This window comes from Xenia sp. Carnegie-2017, unplaced genomic scaffold (genome assembly GCF_021976095.1).
Source record: "Xenia sp. Carnegie-2017 unplaced genomic scaffold, XeniaSp_v1 HiC_scaffold_19, whole genome shotgun sequence".
NCBI lineage: Eukaryota > Metazoa > Cnidaria > Anthozoa > Malacalcyonacea > Xeniidae > Xenia > Xenia sp. Carnegie-2017.
In genome coordinates, this window is record NW_025813481.1 from 10,444,639 (window position 1) to 10,460,223 (window position 15,585).

The window sequence follows — 15,585 nt, forward strand, 5'->3', positions numbered from 1 at the left end:
ACAAAAAAACGCCACGTAGAATCACAACTATTCTGAGTAGTATTTGAAGTAAATTTCAAGCAATAAATTCAAAGTGAAAAGAAATGTATCTTATAAATTTAACTGGTACCAAATAATCTCACATATACTGAATTACAAGTCGCCAAAACTGAAAAGTCCTCATGTTGATTGTTTTGTTTTTCTTTCTCTCATTTTTATTTGCCTGTTGTGTCTTCTTTGCAGCATTTGGACAGTGAAAAACCGACTTTAACAATTGCAATGGAATTTGAAGAGCGCTGGTATGGGTACAAAACACTCTGAAGAGCGAACATTTTCAGCGAAAGACAAATTGTCAACGTAAAGGTGGTCAATTAACCACGGAATTTAAAGCGGATTCCTGCGCCATTTCGCCTTATAACATGAAAGTTTCCCTCATTTAGCAGTAAAAAAAGTAAATATACACCAACAAGCAAGTGCAAATGATGTTAATTTTGAGTTAGCACTATTTTTGATATGCCTAACGCAATAAACTCGTCATCCGAGTGAGAAACTTCAGCAAGCCTTGTCGTTTGCCCTTGTTTACCAAGTGTAGTGAAAGACCTTTCACCCCGACGCTACATAATTGGTTGAGGGCAAGACTCTCTTTGCTTTGATTGGCTAAGACGTAAAAACATTATATTGATTTCACCCTTCTCTGACTATTAATTCAAGATAAAATAATCGATATTCTTATCAATTTGCAAGTTATACTATTGACATTGTATAACTTGCAAATTAAAGTTGATATATATATATATAAGTACTACTACAGCAGCAAGATCAATGATAGTTAAAAAAGTCTCTGCTTCCTCGATGGACACATGAAAAAATCACAATTTTCGAAGTAGGTCCATGGCCTATATGTTTGGGGACTACAAGTGGGTTACGACGTGGCCAATCTGTAATTGAACATCAAACAAAGAATCCTTGTTTTTCTTTTTGTTACTCCCCATCTCTTGCTTGTCGTCATCAAAGGAACGATGGAGTAATTAAAAAATAACATAACCAATGAATAATAGCATGTAAGCAAATTTTAGCTAAAGGTAACTTCCTCTTAAGTCTCAACATGGCATGTGAAATAAATAAACTGGATTTTTTCAATTTCAGTTCACTAAAATACGACCGGGACCGAAATAAAAGTGTTTGAGATGGATGTTACTATATTTACGAACAGATAAAAATCAGTCATCGATATGTAAATACTCATACCTGTACAAATCAAATTTGCCATAACAGCGAACTATTTAACATTTTTTAGGAAAAAATGCGTCATCCGATATCATATTTATAGATAATGCGGTCAAACATTCATTGATTGTCAAACAAGCTTTCGAAGGTCTGGCTGAAGCCTTGAACTGATTACAAAAGAAATAAATAGGTTGTGTGAAACACTAAAATACTCACCCTGACTAAAAATATCAGAGTTGAGTTTCCAACACTCACTTTCTTCGATTGCTGTGTGCATCATGACTACGACGTGGCGGAATTTGATTGAAATATCAAAGAAATACAAGGACAATTACTAACAAAACACAGTCATTGACAAAAATATAACCACTGGCTAGTCAAATCAGTAATTATTGAAAGTGATTTACAGTTAGCACTAAAACACAGATTTCAAAAAGAAAATAAATTAATGATGTTGTTGACTGCCGTTATTAAAATAAGATATTTATTATATACATCTATAATGAAAGATAAATGAACAGGTTTCGTTATCTCTTAGTTGTGTCGTTTTATTTTCAATGCAATTATTGTGTTTTAGTAACGTGTTAGTGTTTGTTTCAGCAGAGTTATTGTCTAACGTTTATTGTCCTCTGCAGTATGTATGTCACGACGTGGCAAAATGAATTGCAAATGTTCTGTAATTGAACGTCAAATAAAGAATCCTATGTTTTTCTCTTTGTCGTCCTTTGCTTAATAAGACTATCTATGAATATAGAACAAGTCCTACAGTTCATTACAAGTGTTGTTTCGCATGTGCATGTCAACTGATAGAATGATCGAGAAAACTTTTGTAACATGACGTATTGTAAGACAATGATGTATCATGCAATAATATTTTGTCTCAATATGGAATGTAAAATAAACTGAATATGAGCATTTGATTGACTGAGATACGAAGGTTAGAATTTATCTTCGTTTACAAAGTGTATTACAATGTGCCCTCCCGGCTATCACCATGGTAAAATGGTGACTCCTGAACTTATATATATATATATATGTATATATATAATTGAAAATAAAATAAACCACGAATTACTTCGTAGGAATTTGTTCCCTACAGAGCTGTTTCGTATGGCAGTTGTTTAACTTGCCACACTCGTCAGGAGAATAAATATAGCACTATAGCACAACGGAACTTATACATGGCTCAAAACAAGTTGTGTAGCCAACTCATGTAATTTTTGCCAGTTGGGCGATATTTATGAAGTCAAGCTTTATACAAAATTAAGCTCCTTTGAAATCCATTGTTTTCTTCCGATTATTACTTGCATAATTCTATGAACATTGCCATTACACCAATTATATCGATATTTAACTATATATTATAGTATTAAAAACATATTATAGTAACAAGTTTCCAACACTCGCTTTCTTCGATGTTCAGTGTGGGTTATGACTATGACGTGGCGAATTCAAGTTGATCTCTGCCTGTATATAAATGTCTAATAAAGAATCTTTGTAATTCTGTTTACTGTTCCCAGTGCATAGTTTATAACAAATCTTGCTTTGTAATTTCATGTCAAATTTACAGTCTTGCATCCGATGAATCGAGTACTCAAAAATAACATGACCTCGCAGTTCAAAAGCTCGATAGTCTTTTAAATTTCGACTCCTATAGGAAAAGCTCTTCATTGCAAAACAGCAAAAGACAAATTAATAAATGTAAATTAGAGTCACAATCACAAATGCTTTAAATCATAAATTTTATCATCAACGTAATAACATTACTGAATACGTGAATGTGTGAAAGCTACAGTCCTCCGTTTAAAAAAAATGTGCAAAAATCATTTGCTCAATATAGTTACTTCTGTAAGTGATGATAAAAATGCTGCCTTTATTGACTTGTTTTGTATTGTATTGTATTCATGTGGAAGTTTACGTGTCTGTTTCAGCAAGGAGCTCTGACTTAGTTTCTCAATACGTATATATAATATCTCTCGATGATTACTCAAACATTCGCTGGTCTTGGAAGGTGTTTGGTGATTTAAGTTTTTCCACAAAAGATTTCACTGCTGTGTCTAAAGTCGAAAATGTTTAAGTTACTGTTTCTTCTATGCATTGTCGTGAATAATTTTCAGGGTATTACTTGCTACACTATTTTTCTCTTCAATCGCTAACATTTTTTTGTGCTAATTGACCTTTGTGTAATTATATTAACTCGTTTTAGTAAACGAAGCAAGTAGATGTCCATCTGGTTGGACTTATCTTCGTCAATCTTGCTACTACTTCAGTACAACCAAGACAACAGGAAGCAAAGCCATTCTTAAATGTCAACGCATGGGAGGATATCTTGCTCTTCCAAAGAACTTGGTTGAGAATAACGCCATTTACAGTGTTGCCAAAAATAAAAATCTGCATAGACCATTTATTGGTTTGTTTCGTAATAAATACGACAAGCAATTTTATACAATGCAACATACCCTGCCTGCGTTTATCAATTGGTCTCCCAAAGAACCTAATAATGTTGGAAACAAAGAGAATTGCGTCCAATTTTTTCCGAAAGGCAAATGGAATGATGAGCCATGCTATCGTTCTTACCACTACATTTGTCAACGTAATCCATGCGATTTTTAAAATGCTCTTGTACTTGTGAATGATTTAATTTCTTCGTCTACGAAGAAAGAACAGAAAAGGACAGTTTGATGGTGGACGTTGTTTTAGAGGATACTTTACTTATGATACATTATAAAGCAAACACTATATAGATCTCACTAGTTTACAAATTGTAAAGATTTTCATTCGAGCCAGCTAATAAATAGTACATTAAAACTACCATTAACATTACATTTGTTGTTGTAGCGTTTTTGTACGCATCTTCGTTGGTATTAAAGTGTACTGCATAAACTTTCTCACAAACCACGGAGCAAATAAGCACCTCTCTTTCAATCAGTGCATGCAGATGGTGTTTGAAAATACTGTTAGCCAAATACCATGCAGTTAAATTATTTGTTTTTAAAAAATTCGTTTAATTTCATCACCAGGCTAATTCAAGTTTGTACGTACAAACTTATGACAAGGAATCGTGAATCTTTGTTATTCCCTTCATCGTTCTTACGTCGTGTTACAAATTTACATTTTCCATCGTAAATCTTTCATGATCATGCATGTCAAATTTGAACAAAGTAATGATTGCCCAACTCTTGCTATTGTTGTTACTCAGGCTAGCAAAGGTAAGCCCGATTTTAAAATACGGATATTTCTATATTGCAGCGAAATTACATAAATCACGCGTGACTTATATAACGTTCTTCAATCAATAAAGTGTTTATTGGATCGTTTCAAGCGTGAGTATAACAATTTACACGTATAATGAACACAATTTACTTACATAATATATTGCCAGATATGAGATTGCATTGCTATAAAATTCGTTGTGCAAATTGGCAACTATTTAATACCATTAATACATAATATAACCGAGTAGCCCTGTTCAAAGGCCTGATAGTCGTTTCTTTAGCTGTAGTTTGGCCAGGGTGCTTTACAAATGTGGTCAGTTCAGTGATAACAACAAGAGTCTTTGTTGTTTTCCATTCATCATTTCTACTTATTAACTACATAAAGGCTGACTAGTCAGATGAGTAATTAGTGAAAATTATTTATTAGTGAACACGTGACTTACTGCGTTTGATTAGCAACCGTAACTATGCCGCCATGATAAGGGCATTGAGCTCTATAGAACTCAATGGATAGGGGGTTATTATAGAACTCAATGGATAGGGGGCATGTAAAAAACAAACAAAATACGTTCGAGCCATGGGAAAGTTTTGCTGTGTTGTAGGCTGTGGAAAACGCTCTGAAAGGGACAAAAATATCAGATTTTTTAATTTACCAAAGGTGATTACACATCAGGGTGAAAAAACCAGACAGATTTCTCTTCAACGGCGTGGAAAATGGCTTTCAAACATTCGGCGGGACGCTGTGTTTAATGGTCAAATAAAAAAATGTAACTGTTTGCTCGCTTCATTTCCATCAAGGTAAACTGTATCTGTTTCAAATACGCATCTTCAGCGTTGATTGTACGGTGTTGCTCTAGGTTTATTATTTTTATTCAGGGAAACCAGCTACAGTATATGAGACGACTCATCCTGACTGGGCTCCAACAATCGCCATGGGTCACTTATCTGGTTCAGTAAGTCAGCCATCAAAAACCTCCTCGCTTACAAGGCACCATCGAACTAGTCAAAGAGCCCTAATAAGGCGTCTTCAATTTGAGCAAACTGGAGAGAACAAAGAAAAGCAAGCTATAAGCACTCAACAAGTGGAAGCAACCTCGGAAAAAATGGTGGATAATGGTCCTCACTTTCGTCATCTAACTGATCCAAGATATCATCTAGAATGTAATTCTGGCATAAATAATGATATGGGAGAAGGTTTAGAAGCTGATAACCTAGATACAGAATCACAAGAAACACAGACCGAGTATATGAGCACACGAAGTATCGAAGTGCAAACCGATTTGCTATCAATCGATATCGATTTGCTTCAAGAAAAAACCACACGAAACTCTACTAATGATCCTTTGGCGCCCGAAAATCTAACTGATGATGAAAAGCTTAGATTCTACACTGGTCTACCAAATATGGCTGTGTTTATGGGAATTCTTGAGCTAATAAGTCCAGGTCTTGTAATGCGAAATTCCTTGACAAGATTTCAACAAATGTTATTGACTCTAATGCGATTACGGTTAAACTTACCTGTTCAAGATCTTGGCTACAGATTTGGCATTCATGCATCCACTGTATCAAGAGTGTTTCAAAGCTGCATAGATGTTATGTTTTCAAGCATGAAATTTCTGATTCATTGGCCAGATAGAGAACAATTAAGACTGACACTTCCAATGTGTTTTAGAGAAAGGTGTTCTTCTTGTGCTGTCATAATCGATTGCTTCGAAGTATTTATCGACCGCCCTTCCGATTTTTTAGCTAGAGCCCATACTTGGTCGTCTTATAAACATCATAACACTGCAAAGTTTCTGATAGGGATTACACCACAAGGTACAGTATCGTTTATATCAAAAGCATGGGGTGGTAGCGTCAGACAAATTTATTACTGAACACTCAGGCATATTAAACAAGCTGGTTCCTGGTGACTTAGTTCTAGCAGACAGAGGATTTAACATTGCAGACAGTGCGGATTATACTGTGCAAGTATTAAGATTCCAGCTTTTACTAAAGGCAAGGCTCAACTGTCACCTGTAGAGATAGAAACAACAAGATCCATAGCTAATGTTCGCATACATGTGGAGCGAGTTATTGGCAGTGTTCGTCAGAAATACACAATTCTTGGTCATGGAATAGCTCCAATCGACTATTTTGAGCAGATGATGGTGAACATTGCTTACTTGACAAGATAGCTACAGTATGTTGTGCTTTAGTTAATTGTTGTCCATCAGTAGTTTCTTTAGAGTAGTGCGACAACATTAAACATGAACAATTTATTCTAAAATATGTTGAAACAGATAAATAATAAATATTGCAAACATCATAACTTAGCATAATTGGCTCAGAAGTTGCTTCTGAAATAGTTGCTAGTGAACTATTTACATTTTCTCCCTTTCTACAAAAGTTTTCTACAGTCTACACAGAACCATGGTTTGTTTGCTGCCGGCTTTCGAGATAAACCACAGCACTTCATGTTAAACATTTTAAACAAACATTTATCATTACTACATTTTAAAACAAGTGTGTCATCTAGCTTAACTCTGCAATAGCAAAACAATAATGTGTCATTTGATGGAAGTGGTTTTGAAGTGTGAAACTTTGCAAGAAGCTCTGGTAAAATTGCAAAAATGTAGATTTCTTTTGCTTTTTCAATATTGACAGCAAGGAATTCGTCATCTCTCTGAATTTGTTCAATATAAATGTCATTTAGAGTCCAGACAACAAAATCTACAAACTTTAACTTTGTGGAGGCTAATTGCAGTTGGACTTGATAGTAATATTGGTGTTTCCTGTCCATCTGTAAGGTACCATTTGGTGTCTTAGTGAGACAAAAATTCTTTCCATCACTTATGCCATGCTGGATAGTCTTGTTTCTTAAACTGTATGGGCACTTAATCTCAACACATCCTTCACCATGGCAGTTGCAGTAACTGATTGCATCTGGACTTGCACCAAGAAAAGGGTACTTTGGATCAATTACAAATCCAGATTCTTTAACTGAGAAGATGCTATGATTTTCTTTCATTACCTAAATAAAATTAAGATATATATTTATGTATCTAATTATTTATTTTGATATATTGCACAGCAAAGCCCATGTAATTAAGAAAATTAAATTTTTGTGCCAAATGAGTACATGTTTGCTATTAGGTTTATGAGTGCATAAAAAAAAATTTTATGTGCAATCAATTTGCAGCAATAAACACTTAATTAACTGGATGAACAATTCATGAAATAACAATATGTCAATGCTGACTTGTGTATATTGATTTAGGGCTCTCTTCTCATTGGCCTTTCCCCACGATGTTGCATCAGACTTAAACTGTGAACCATAACAAACATCTTTGACCAGGCTTAGTGATGGTGTTTCAGGATTTGTGCGACAAGCCCTGTGGAAGTTGCTGGCAGTTATTCTCCCCATTCGCATTTGATGCCAAATCTGAGACTTGCTTTGATTTCGTGTAGCTTTTTCTATCATATCAGCTTGTTGTTGATTGATTTTAATTGTCTCCATAACTTCTTTTGATTTCGAAATTAGCTCCTCATACTCATGACAAGCAAATTGGTGGGAGTACAACTTATTCAAGGGGTCATGAAGGTTAACAGCAGGTCTCTTTGGCACAAATTTTTCGTTAAATGGAGAAATCAGTGACAAGATTGCAGGATTACTTTTAGTGTCGCTTAGATGTTGATAAAACTTCTTTATTTGATTTTCAGACGGCTTGTACTTGTTTTGCAAACGAGGCTTGTCTGTTGTCATTGTCTGATCGGTAGTAGATGATGAACTAGAAGCTAATTCATTGATATGTTCATCCAGCTTTTGCTTTTTACGTTTGGAAGAAGTAAAATCAACGTCACAAAGTTCTTGATAAGTAATCTTTGATACTGTCTTAGGCATTAGCCACTGACAGGAATAGACGTACAAGTCCTGTTCTTTACTATTCGTACACCAGTTTCAACAGCAAAGAGCAACGCTCCAGCATGTGAACAACATTCTCCCAGTCCAGCTTTACAGTTGCAATGTGCTGTTATAACAGACCCATTGTTATACAGCAGCCCATGGTTTTAGAGGAGTGTCATTCAGGCTTTGCGAATGATTTACCTATAAATTAAACACCAAATTTTTTTCATACTGATTGTGACAATGATTGTAAAAACACGTTTTAAGTAATAATTATACTAACCTTTGCGATTAAAATCTTGATGTTAGTACTTGCTTTACCGACATACACACACCTCACCCATCCAGCAACAAAATACTGGTATGATTCTAAGCTTTTGTAAGCTTTCAGTTGCTCCTTGGTATACCTACTTGTTGAAAACAACAGGTAGGTCACAATGTCGGGGAACTCAACATTGGGCCATAAATCCATCGCGTCAGAAAAAAATTTGTGACTAACATTGTAGGGATCGATACCACAAATTAACTTTAACTTCTCTTCGTATTTAACACGATCTTCAACACTTAAAGTTTCACGATATTTAGGAAGGCATGGCACTCGTTCCTATTGACTTGACGCCATGTGCGTTTTGCATGCCCCCTATCATGGCGCCATAGTTACGGTTGCTAATCAACAAGTTGTAAGTCACGTGTTCATGCAAAGCCTCTATACTTTGCATTCAAAACCTTGGTTCCAAGAAAGACAATAAAATTAAGGATATATTTAGACTGCCGGTATGAAAATGAGTTTTTTATTATATACTTCTGCAATGAAAGAAAAATAAACAGCTTGTCAAATACTCAGGCTCACTATTAGGCTATGGGCCCAATCGCAAAACGTCGTCTAGAAATAACATCAGCAAGTGTCCATGGAGGAACGAGCAGAACCTTACAACATGAGTAGTTTATACTATTTATATATCATTTCCCGAAGGTATGTCAAATCTAAAAGACTTTTGTTTTTCTTTCTCTCATTCTTATTTGCCTGTTCTGTCTTATTTGCAGCATTTGGACCGTGAAAAATTGACCTTGACAATTGCAATGGAATTTGAAGATCGCTGTTATGGGTACAAAACACTCTGAAGAGCGAACATTTTCAGCGAAAGACAAATTGTCAACGTAAAGGTGGTTAATTAACCCCAGAATTTAAAGCGGATTCCTGCACCATTTCGCCTTATAACATGAAAGATTTCCTCATTTAGCAGTAAAAAAAGTAAATATACACCAGCAAGCAAGTGCAAATGATGTTAATTTTGAGTTAGCACTATTTTTGATATGCACAACGCAATAAACTCGTCATCCGAGTGAGCAACTTCAGCAAGCCTTGTCGTTCGCCCTTGTTTACTAAGTGTAGTGAAAGATCTTTCACCCCGACGCTACATAATTGGTTGAGGGCAAGACTTTCTTTACTTTGATTGGCTAAGACGTAAAAAATAATAATGACTTCAGCCTTCTCTGAATATACATTCAAAATAAAATAATCGATTTTCTCTTTAATGTACAAGTTATACGATTGACATACATGCTAAAAGTTGATAAGTAGTACTACACCAACATAATGATTAAAAAATTCTTTGCTTCCTTGATGGACGCATGAAAAAATGAATTTTTTTACGTTTGATTGATTAAATTACGACCGAAATAAAAATGTTACTATAATTACAAACAGATAAAAATCAGTCAGTTATATGTAAATATACACATGCCAGTACAAATCAAATTGGCCATGATAGCGAACTATTTAACATTTTTTAGGAAAAAATGCGTCATCCGACATCATATTTATAGATAATGCGGTCAAACATTCATTGATTGTCAAACAAGCTTTCGAAAGTCTGGCTGCAGCCTTGAACGGATTTTAAAAGAAATAAATAGGTTGTGTGAAACACTAAAATACTCTGACTAAAAATATCAGAGTTGAGTTTCCAACACTCACTTTCCTCGATTGCTGTGTGCATTATGAGTACGACGTGGCGGAATTTGATTGAAATATCAAAGAAATACAAGGACAATTACTAACAAAACACAGTCATTGACAAAAATATAACCACTGGCTAGTCAAATCAGTAATTATTGAAAGTGATTTACAGTTAGCACTAAAAACACAGATTTCAAAATAGAAAATAAATTAATGATGTTCTTGACTGCCGTTATTAAAATAAGATATTTTCTATATAATAATAATAATAATAATAATAATGATAAAAATTCAGCAAGCCTTGTTGTTTGCCCTTATTTACCAAGTGTAGTGAAAGACCTTTCACCCAGACGCTACAAAACTGGTTGAGAGCAAGACTCTCTTTGCTTTGATTGGCTAAGACGTAAAAACGATATAGTGATTTCACCCTTCTCTGACAATTCACTCAAGACAAAATAATCGATTTTCTTATTAATTTGCAATATTAAGTTATACGATTGACATACATGCTAAAGTTGATATATATATATAAGTACTACTACAGCAGCAAGATCAATGATGGTTAGAAAACTCTTTGCTTCCTCGATAGACGCATGAAAAAATCACAATTTTCGAAGTAGGTCCATGGCATATATGTTTGGGGACTACAAGTGGGTTACGACGTGGCCAATCTGTAATTAAACATCAAACAAAGAATCCTTGTTTTTCTTTTTGTTACTCCCCATCTCTTGCTTGTTGTCATCAAAGGAACGATGGAGTAATTAAAAAATAACATAACCAATGAATAATAGCATGTAAGCAAATTTTAGCTAAAGGTAACTTCCTCTTAAGTCTGAACATGGCATGTGAAATAAATAAACTGGATTTTTTCAATTTCAATTCACTAAAATACGACCGGGACCGAAATTGAAGTGTTTGAGATGGATGTTACTATATTTACGAACAGATAAAAATCAGTCATCGATATGTAAATACTCATACCTGTACAAATCAAATTTGCCATAACAGCGAACTATTTAACATTTTTTAGGAAAAAATGCGTCATCCGATATCATATTTATAGATAATGCGGTCAAACATTCATTGATTGTCAAACAAGCTTTCGAAGGTCTGGCTGAAGCCTTGAACTGATTACAAAAGAAATAAATAGGTTGTGTGAAACACTAAAATACTCACCCTGACTAAAAATATCAGAGTTGAGTTTCCAACACTCACTTTCTTCGATTGCTGTGTGCATCATGACTACGACGTGGCGGAATTTGATTGAAATATCAAAGAAATACAAGGACAATTACTAACAAAACACAGTCATTGACAAAAATATAACCACTGGCTAGTCAAATCAGTAATTATTGAAAGTGATTTACAGTTAGCACTAAAAACACAGATTTCAAAAAAGAAAATAAATTAATGATGTTGTTGACTGCCGTTATTAAAATAAGATATTTTCTATATACTTCTATAATGAAAGATAAATGAACAGGTTTCGTTATCTCTTAGTTGTGTCGTTTTATTTTCAATGCAATTATTGTGTTTTAGTAACGTGTTAGTGTTTGTTTCAGCAGAGTTATTGTCTAACGTTTATTGTCCTCTGCAGTATGTATGTCACGACGTGGCAAAATGAATTGCAAATGTTCTTTAATTGAACGTCAAATAAAGAATCCTATGTTTTTCTCTTTGTCGTCCTTTGCTTAATAAGACTATCTATGAATATAGAATAAGTCCTACTGTTCATTACAAGTGTTGTTTCGCATGTGCATGTCAACTAATGGATGATCAAGAAAATTTTTGTAACATGACGTATTATAAGATAATGTATCATGCAGTAATATTTTGTCTCAATAAGGAATGTAAAATAAACTGAATATGAACTTTTGATTGACTGAGATACGAAGGTTAGAATTTATCTTCGTTTACAAAGTGTATTACAATGTGCCCTCCCGGCTATCACCATGGTAAAATGGTGACTCCTGAACTTATATATATATACATATATGTATATAAATACACACCACATCACAGTCCTCACTTGCCATTTAATACTGTCTGATGATGTCTTGAGAGTCAAGATGAAACGTTACGCCATTGAATAAATATTCCTTTTTTATTTAAGATTTTTGTATTGAATGGCTTTTTTAAAAGCACTCAGTGTGGGTTATGACTATGACGTGGCGAATTCAAGTTGATCTCTGTCTGTATATAAATGTCTAATAAGGAATCTTTGTGATTCTGTTTACAGTTCCCAGTGCATAGTTTATAACAAATCTTGTTTTGTAATTTTATGTCAAATTTACAGTCTTGCATGCCGATGAATCGAGTACTCAAAAATAACATGACCTCGCAGTGCAAAAGCTCTATAGTCTTTTAAATTTCGACTCCTATAAGAAAAGCTCTTCATTGTAAAAAAGCAAAAGACAAATGAATAAATGTAAATTAAAGTCACAATCACAATTGCTTTAAATCATAAATTTTATTATCAACATAATAACATTACTGAATACGTAAATATATGAAAGCTACAGTCCTCCGTTTAAAAAAATGTGCGAAAATCATTTACTCAATACAGCTACAGTCCTCCGTCTAAAATGTATTGATGGTCGATTTGCAAATTCTCTTGGACTGATTGTTTGTTTTGATTGATTTGATTGGTTGAGCTCAGATGTGTTTTGCACAGGCTAATGCAAACACAGCTCTAGACCAATCAGTGCACGCGTTTAATTGTGTTTATCTTATAATACGTTATAATTTATGCATAATGTTGATGGCACAGAAACATCGATTTTAATCGTTATAAAATCATTGAGCTCTATAATACTTTGAGAGACTAATTGTACTGGGTCGAGAACGCTAAAAAATCTGCGAGCAACGGAGGTATTTGCACTGACATCACTGCTTTGCAAAAAAAAATTCTCGACCTTCCGCTTGTTATCTATAGTTTACAGTCAATTATATAGAATTTTTAAAAAACAAACAAGATATCATTTTGGCATTTCTTTTATGTGGTAGTTTCCACAAAAAGGTGCATCCCACTTCTTGGTGCATCTCACAATTTTTATTTTTTTCAAGTAGATCTTGCATATGTCAAGATGTCAGCAGAAGTGGATTTTTATTACTGCTGGTCCAGGCTTAATCTTATCATGACATACATTGACGATAACAGATATTACATATTCTGTTTGAAAATTAATGTTCTTCAGTACCTTAGTAATTGTTTAGTTGTTACACCTCTACTGAAAAATCTTGTAATGCAGTTGAGAAGAATAGCCGGGGTTAACCCTGCAATTACCTGCAATAAGGCATTATAGGTCTATAACTTTTGCATGTTATTAAAACAACGCAGTTCTGGAAGTCGTGTTTTGATATAAGAACCTTAGGCCAATACCTTCACCCGGAAAGAATATAGACGACAATGCTTTTCATACAGTTGATGTTGCTGAAATCTCAGTTTACCATCGAAAGTGAAGAATTTCGTGGTCGGAAAAAAATACGGTTTGGAATTTCACTTTTGAATTACAAATGCGTAAAAGGCATGATTTGAAGCTATTTTACTTGTTTTTACCATTAACTTCTTAACAGAAATCTTAGATAAAAATGAAATCGACTAAGTTTAAGTTAATTATATATGATTAGACAAGTTGAAGGAGATCTGGTCGATGTTATTTTCGAAAACTATCATTTTCCTCTACTATGTTTGAACTTGAAGTCAACGAAATCCTAAAAAACAACAATGTAGACGGACAATTGGACAGGAAACTTTATTTAAAAGTATATTTGAGGTCATTTTCAAACTCAATGGTTGTCAGGGTTTTCTCATGTCAGTTGACATAAAAGATTAGTCGCCGTGAGACAATTAGAGGAGAAGTTACAGATTACCAAGAACACTGCATAAACTCTGTCTGAGGATGACTTTGAAATAAAGTCGAAGATGAGGATGACTTTGAAATAAAGCCATTCTGTCTGAGGATGACTTTGAAATAAAGTCGAAAATTTACAGTTTACTTCTCATCTTGTTTTGATTCATATTTTGCAGTCTCAAGATGTCTTGCTTCTTCTAAGTTGTGTTTTCTTTTATTTAAGTGAATCGTCATTAGCTTCGATGGCCGTATTCTAAAAGCTCGCTCACAATCCTACACTCACTGTGGTTATCACCTCATTTCTTTTAGAAGACATCATTTTCATTCAACTAATTGCTTAGTTTGAAAGATTTTAGGCAACATCTTTTTCTTGCCATCGATGGAAAAATGAAAAACTGTAATTAATTGGTTACGATTTGTAATTGTTAGAACAGTTTTGTAATTAATTTGTCCATGGCTGAAGCGAAAGGCGACAGTCATGTTTACACAAGACTGTTCATGTACAACTTCAATATATCTTTCACGTGTTTATGTTGACAAGATGTCTCCAGATTTGAATGTTAATCAACCTAAAATGCAAATTGAATCAATGCAAACGATCAAATGTCTTTTATTTGCAAAACGAAAAATGGATTTTTGAAAAAGATGACAAACATACAAGATATACATCATGCAAGTAAGATAATTAATCATTTCATATTTATCATCTACAACGTACATGCAATTAGCTACTTCCACAAGAGCAATTTGTTTCGTAATTCTGAGTAATAAATAATGTCTTTAAATCATCCCAGTCGCGGCAAATGGAATAAACAACGCCAATACAGCCGATGAAGATGACTACCGCTATCAAGGTGTCGAAACGTCCGACAATACTTACACCAAATACCCGCAGTCGTTCTCGGGATTGCACAAAATTGGCTGATCAATATATATATTAAGCTTGTAACGATATACTTCCGAGTTCAAACCATCGTTCTAATGTAGTCAGATCCCAAAGCTGTTTTTCAATAATTGTACAATCTTTTTATTTACCTAGCACATGTGAATGGCATTGTACCTCGGCTAAGAAAGACTGGAATGTTTAATGGTGCCATTTGAGAGCTGGCAAAAACAACTTTTCTACTTCTATTTTGTTAATCTCCGTTTTATAAACTGTACAATATAATTGTCCCAAGAAGAGTGGTAGATTAGTCATTGCAATGTCAAGCGCTGTTAATTTTTAATGTATACGAATTACGTTGGTCACTAGAAATGTGAAAAACACTATGTTTCTGCATTACTTTACTAAAATTGTAAATTTCGCCTTCCTTAAACAAACTAGTTGTTGTAATGTTTACACAAGATGGCGAAATTTTTGATTTAATGCTCTTCGCAAAACGTCAACCTTGTCAAAACGTCAACAATCAGAGGATTATTATACTGCTGATCCTAGAAGGCAAGAAATGCTTGAGTTTTTCAAAAGTT

General features: G+C 34.2%; 3 protein-coding genes and 3 long non-coding RNA genes across 9 annotated transcripts; 3 read left to right on the forward strand and 3 right to left on the reverse strand.

The window, feature by feature from the left end:
• Positions 1–627: 627 nt before the first annotated feature.
• Positions 628–1,609, reverse strand: LOC124438579. Its single transcript, XR_006946138.1, has 2 exons — positions 1,423–1,609; positions 628–973 (listed from the first exon to the last, which is right to left on the reverse strand). It is a non-coding gene; the product is annotated as an uncharacterized LOC124438579 (long non-coding RNA).
• A 1,579-nt stretch (positions 1,610–3,188) lies between these two features.
• LOC124439596 (mannose-binding protein C-like) lies at positions 3,189–4,029 on the forward strand. Its single transcript, XM_046989863.1, has 2 exons — positions 3,189–3,324; positions 3,413–4,029. The coding sequence occupies exons 1-2, from the start codon at positions 3,276–3,278 to the stop codon at positions 3,817–3,819; spliced, it is 456 nt and encodes a 151-aa protein (XP_046845819.1). The 5' UTR covers positions 3,189–3,275; the 3' UTR covers positions 3,820–4,029.
• A 939-nt stretch (positions 4,030–4,968) lies between these two features.
• Positions 4,969–6,298, forward strand: LOC124439434. Its single transcript, XM_046989660.1, has 2 exons — positions 4,969–5,219; positions 5,298–6,298. Exon 2 carries the CDS (start codon positions 5,354–5,356, stop codon positions 6,296–6,298), a length of 945 nt encoding a protein of 314 aa, XP_046845616.1. The 5' UTR covers positions 4,969–5,219; positions 5,298–5,353.
• A 115-nt stretch (positions 6,299–6,413) lies between these two features.
• LOC124439435 lies at positions 6,414–8,304 on the reverse strand. The gene is made up of 3 exons (XM_046989661.1): positions 7,663–8,304; positions 6,946–7,434; positions 6,414–6,437 (listed from the first exon to the last, which is right to left on the reverse strand). The coding sequence occupies exons 1-3, from the start codon at positions 8,302–8,304 to the stop codon at positions 6,414–6,416; spliced, it is 1,155 nt and encodes a 384-aa protein (XP_046845617.1).
• Positions 8,305–10,390: 2,086 nt separating this feature from the next.
• On the reverse strand, positions 10,391–12,379 carry LOC124439601. 4 transcript variants are annotated; one of them, XR_006946386.1, is made up of 3 exons: positions 12,277–12,379; positions 11,441–11,506; positions 10,391–10,935 (listed from the first exon to the last, which is right to left on the reverse strand). It is a non-coding gene; the product is annotated as an uncharacterized LOC124439601 (long non-coding RNA). The 4 variants fall into 4 exon arrangements; XR_006946384.1 differs by lacking the exon at positions 12,277–12,379 and having other exon boundaries at positions 11,441–11,957; XR_006946385.1 differs by lacking the exon at positions 12,277–12,379 and having other exon boundaries at positions 10,391–10,991; positions 11,441–11,957.
• Positions 12,380–14,715: 2,336 nt separating this feature from the next.
• LOC124439603 lies at positions 14,716–15,434 on the forward strand. Its single transcript, XR_006946389.1, has 2 exons — positions 14,716–14,794; positions 15,158–15,434. It is a non-coding gene; the product is annotated as an uncharacterized LOC124439603 (long non-coding RNA).
• The last annotated feature ends 151 nt before the right edge of the window (positions 15,435–15,585 follow it).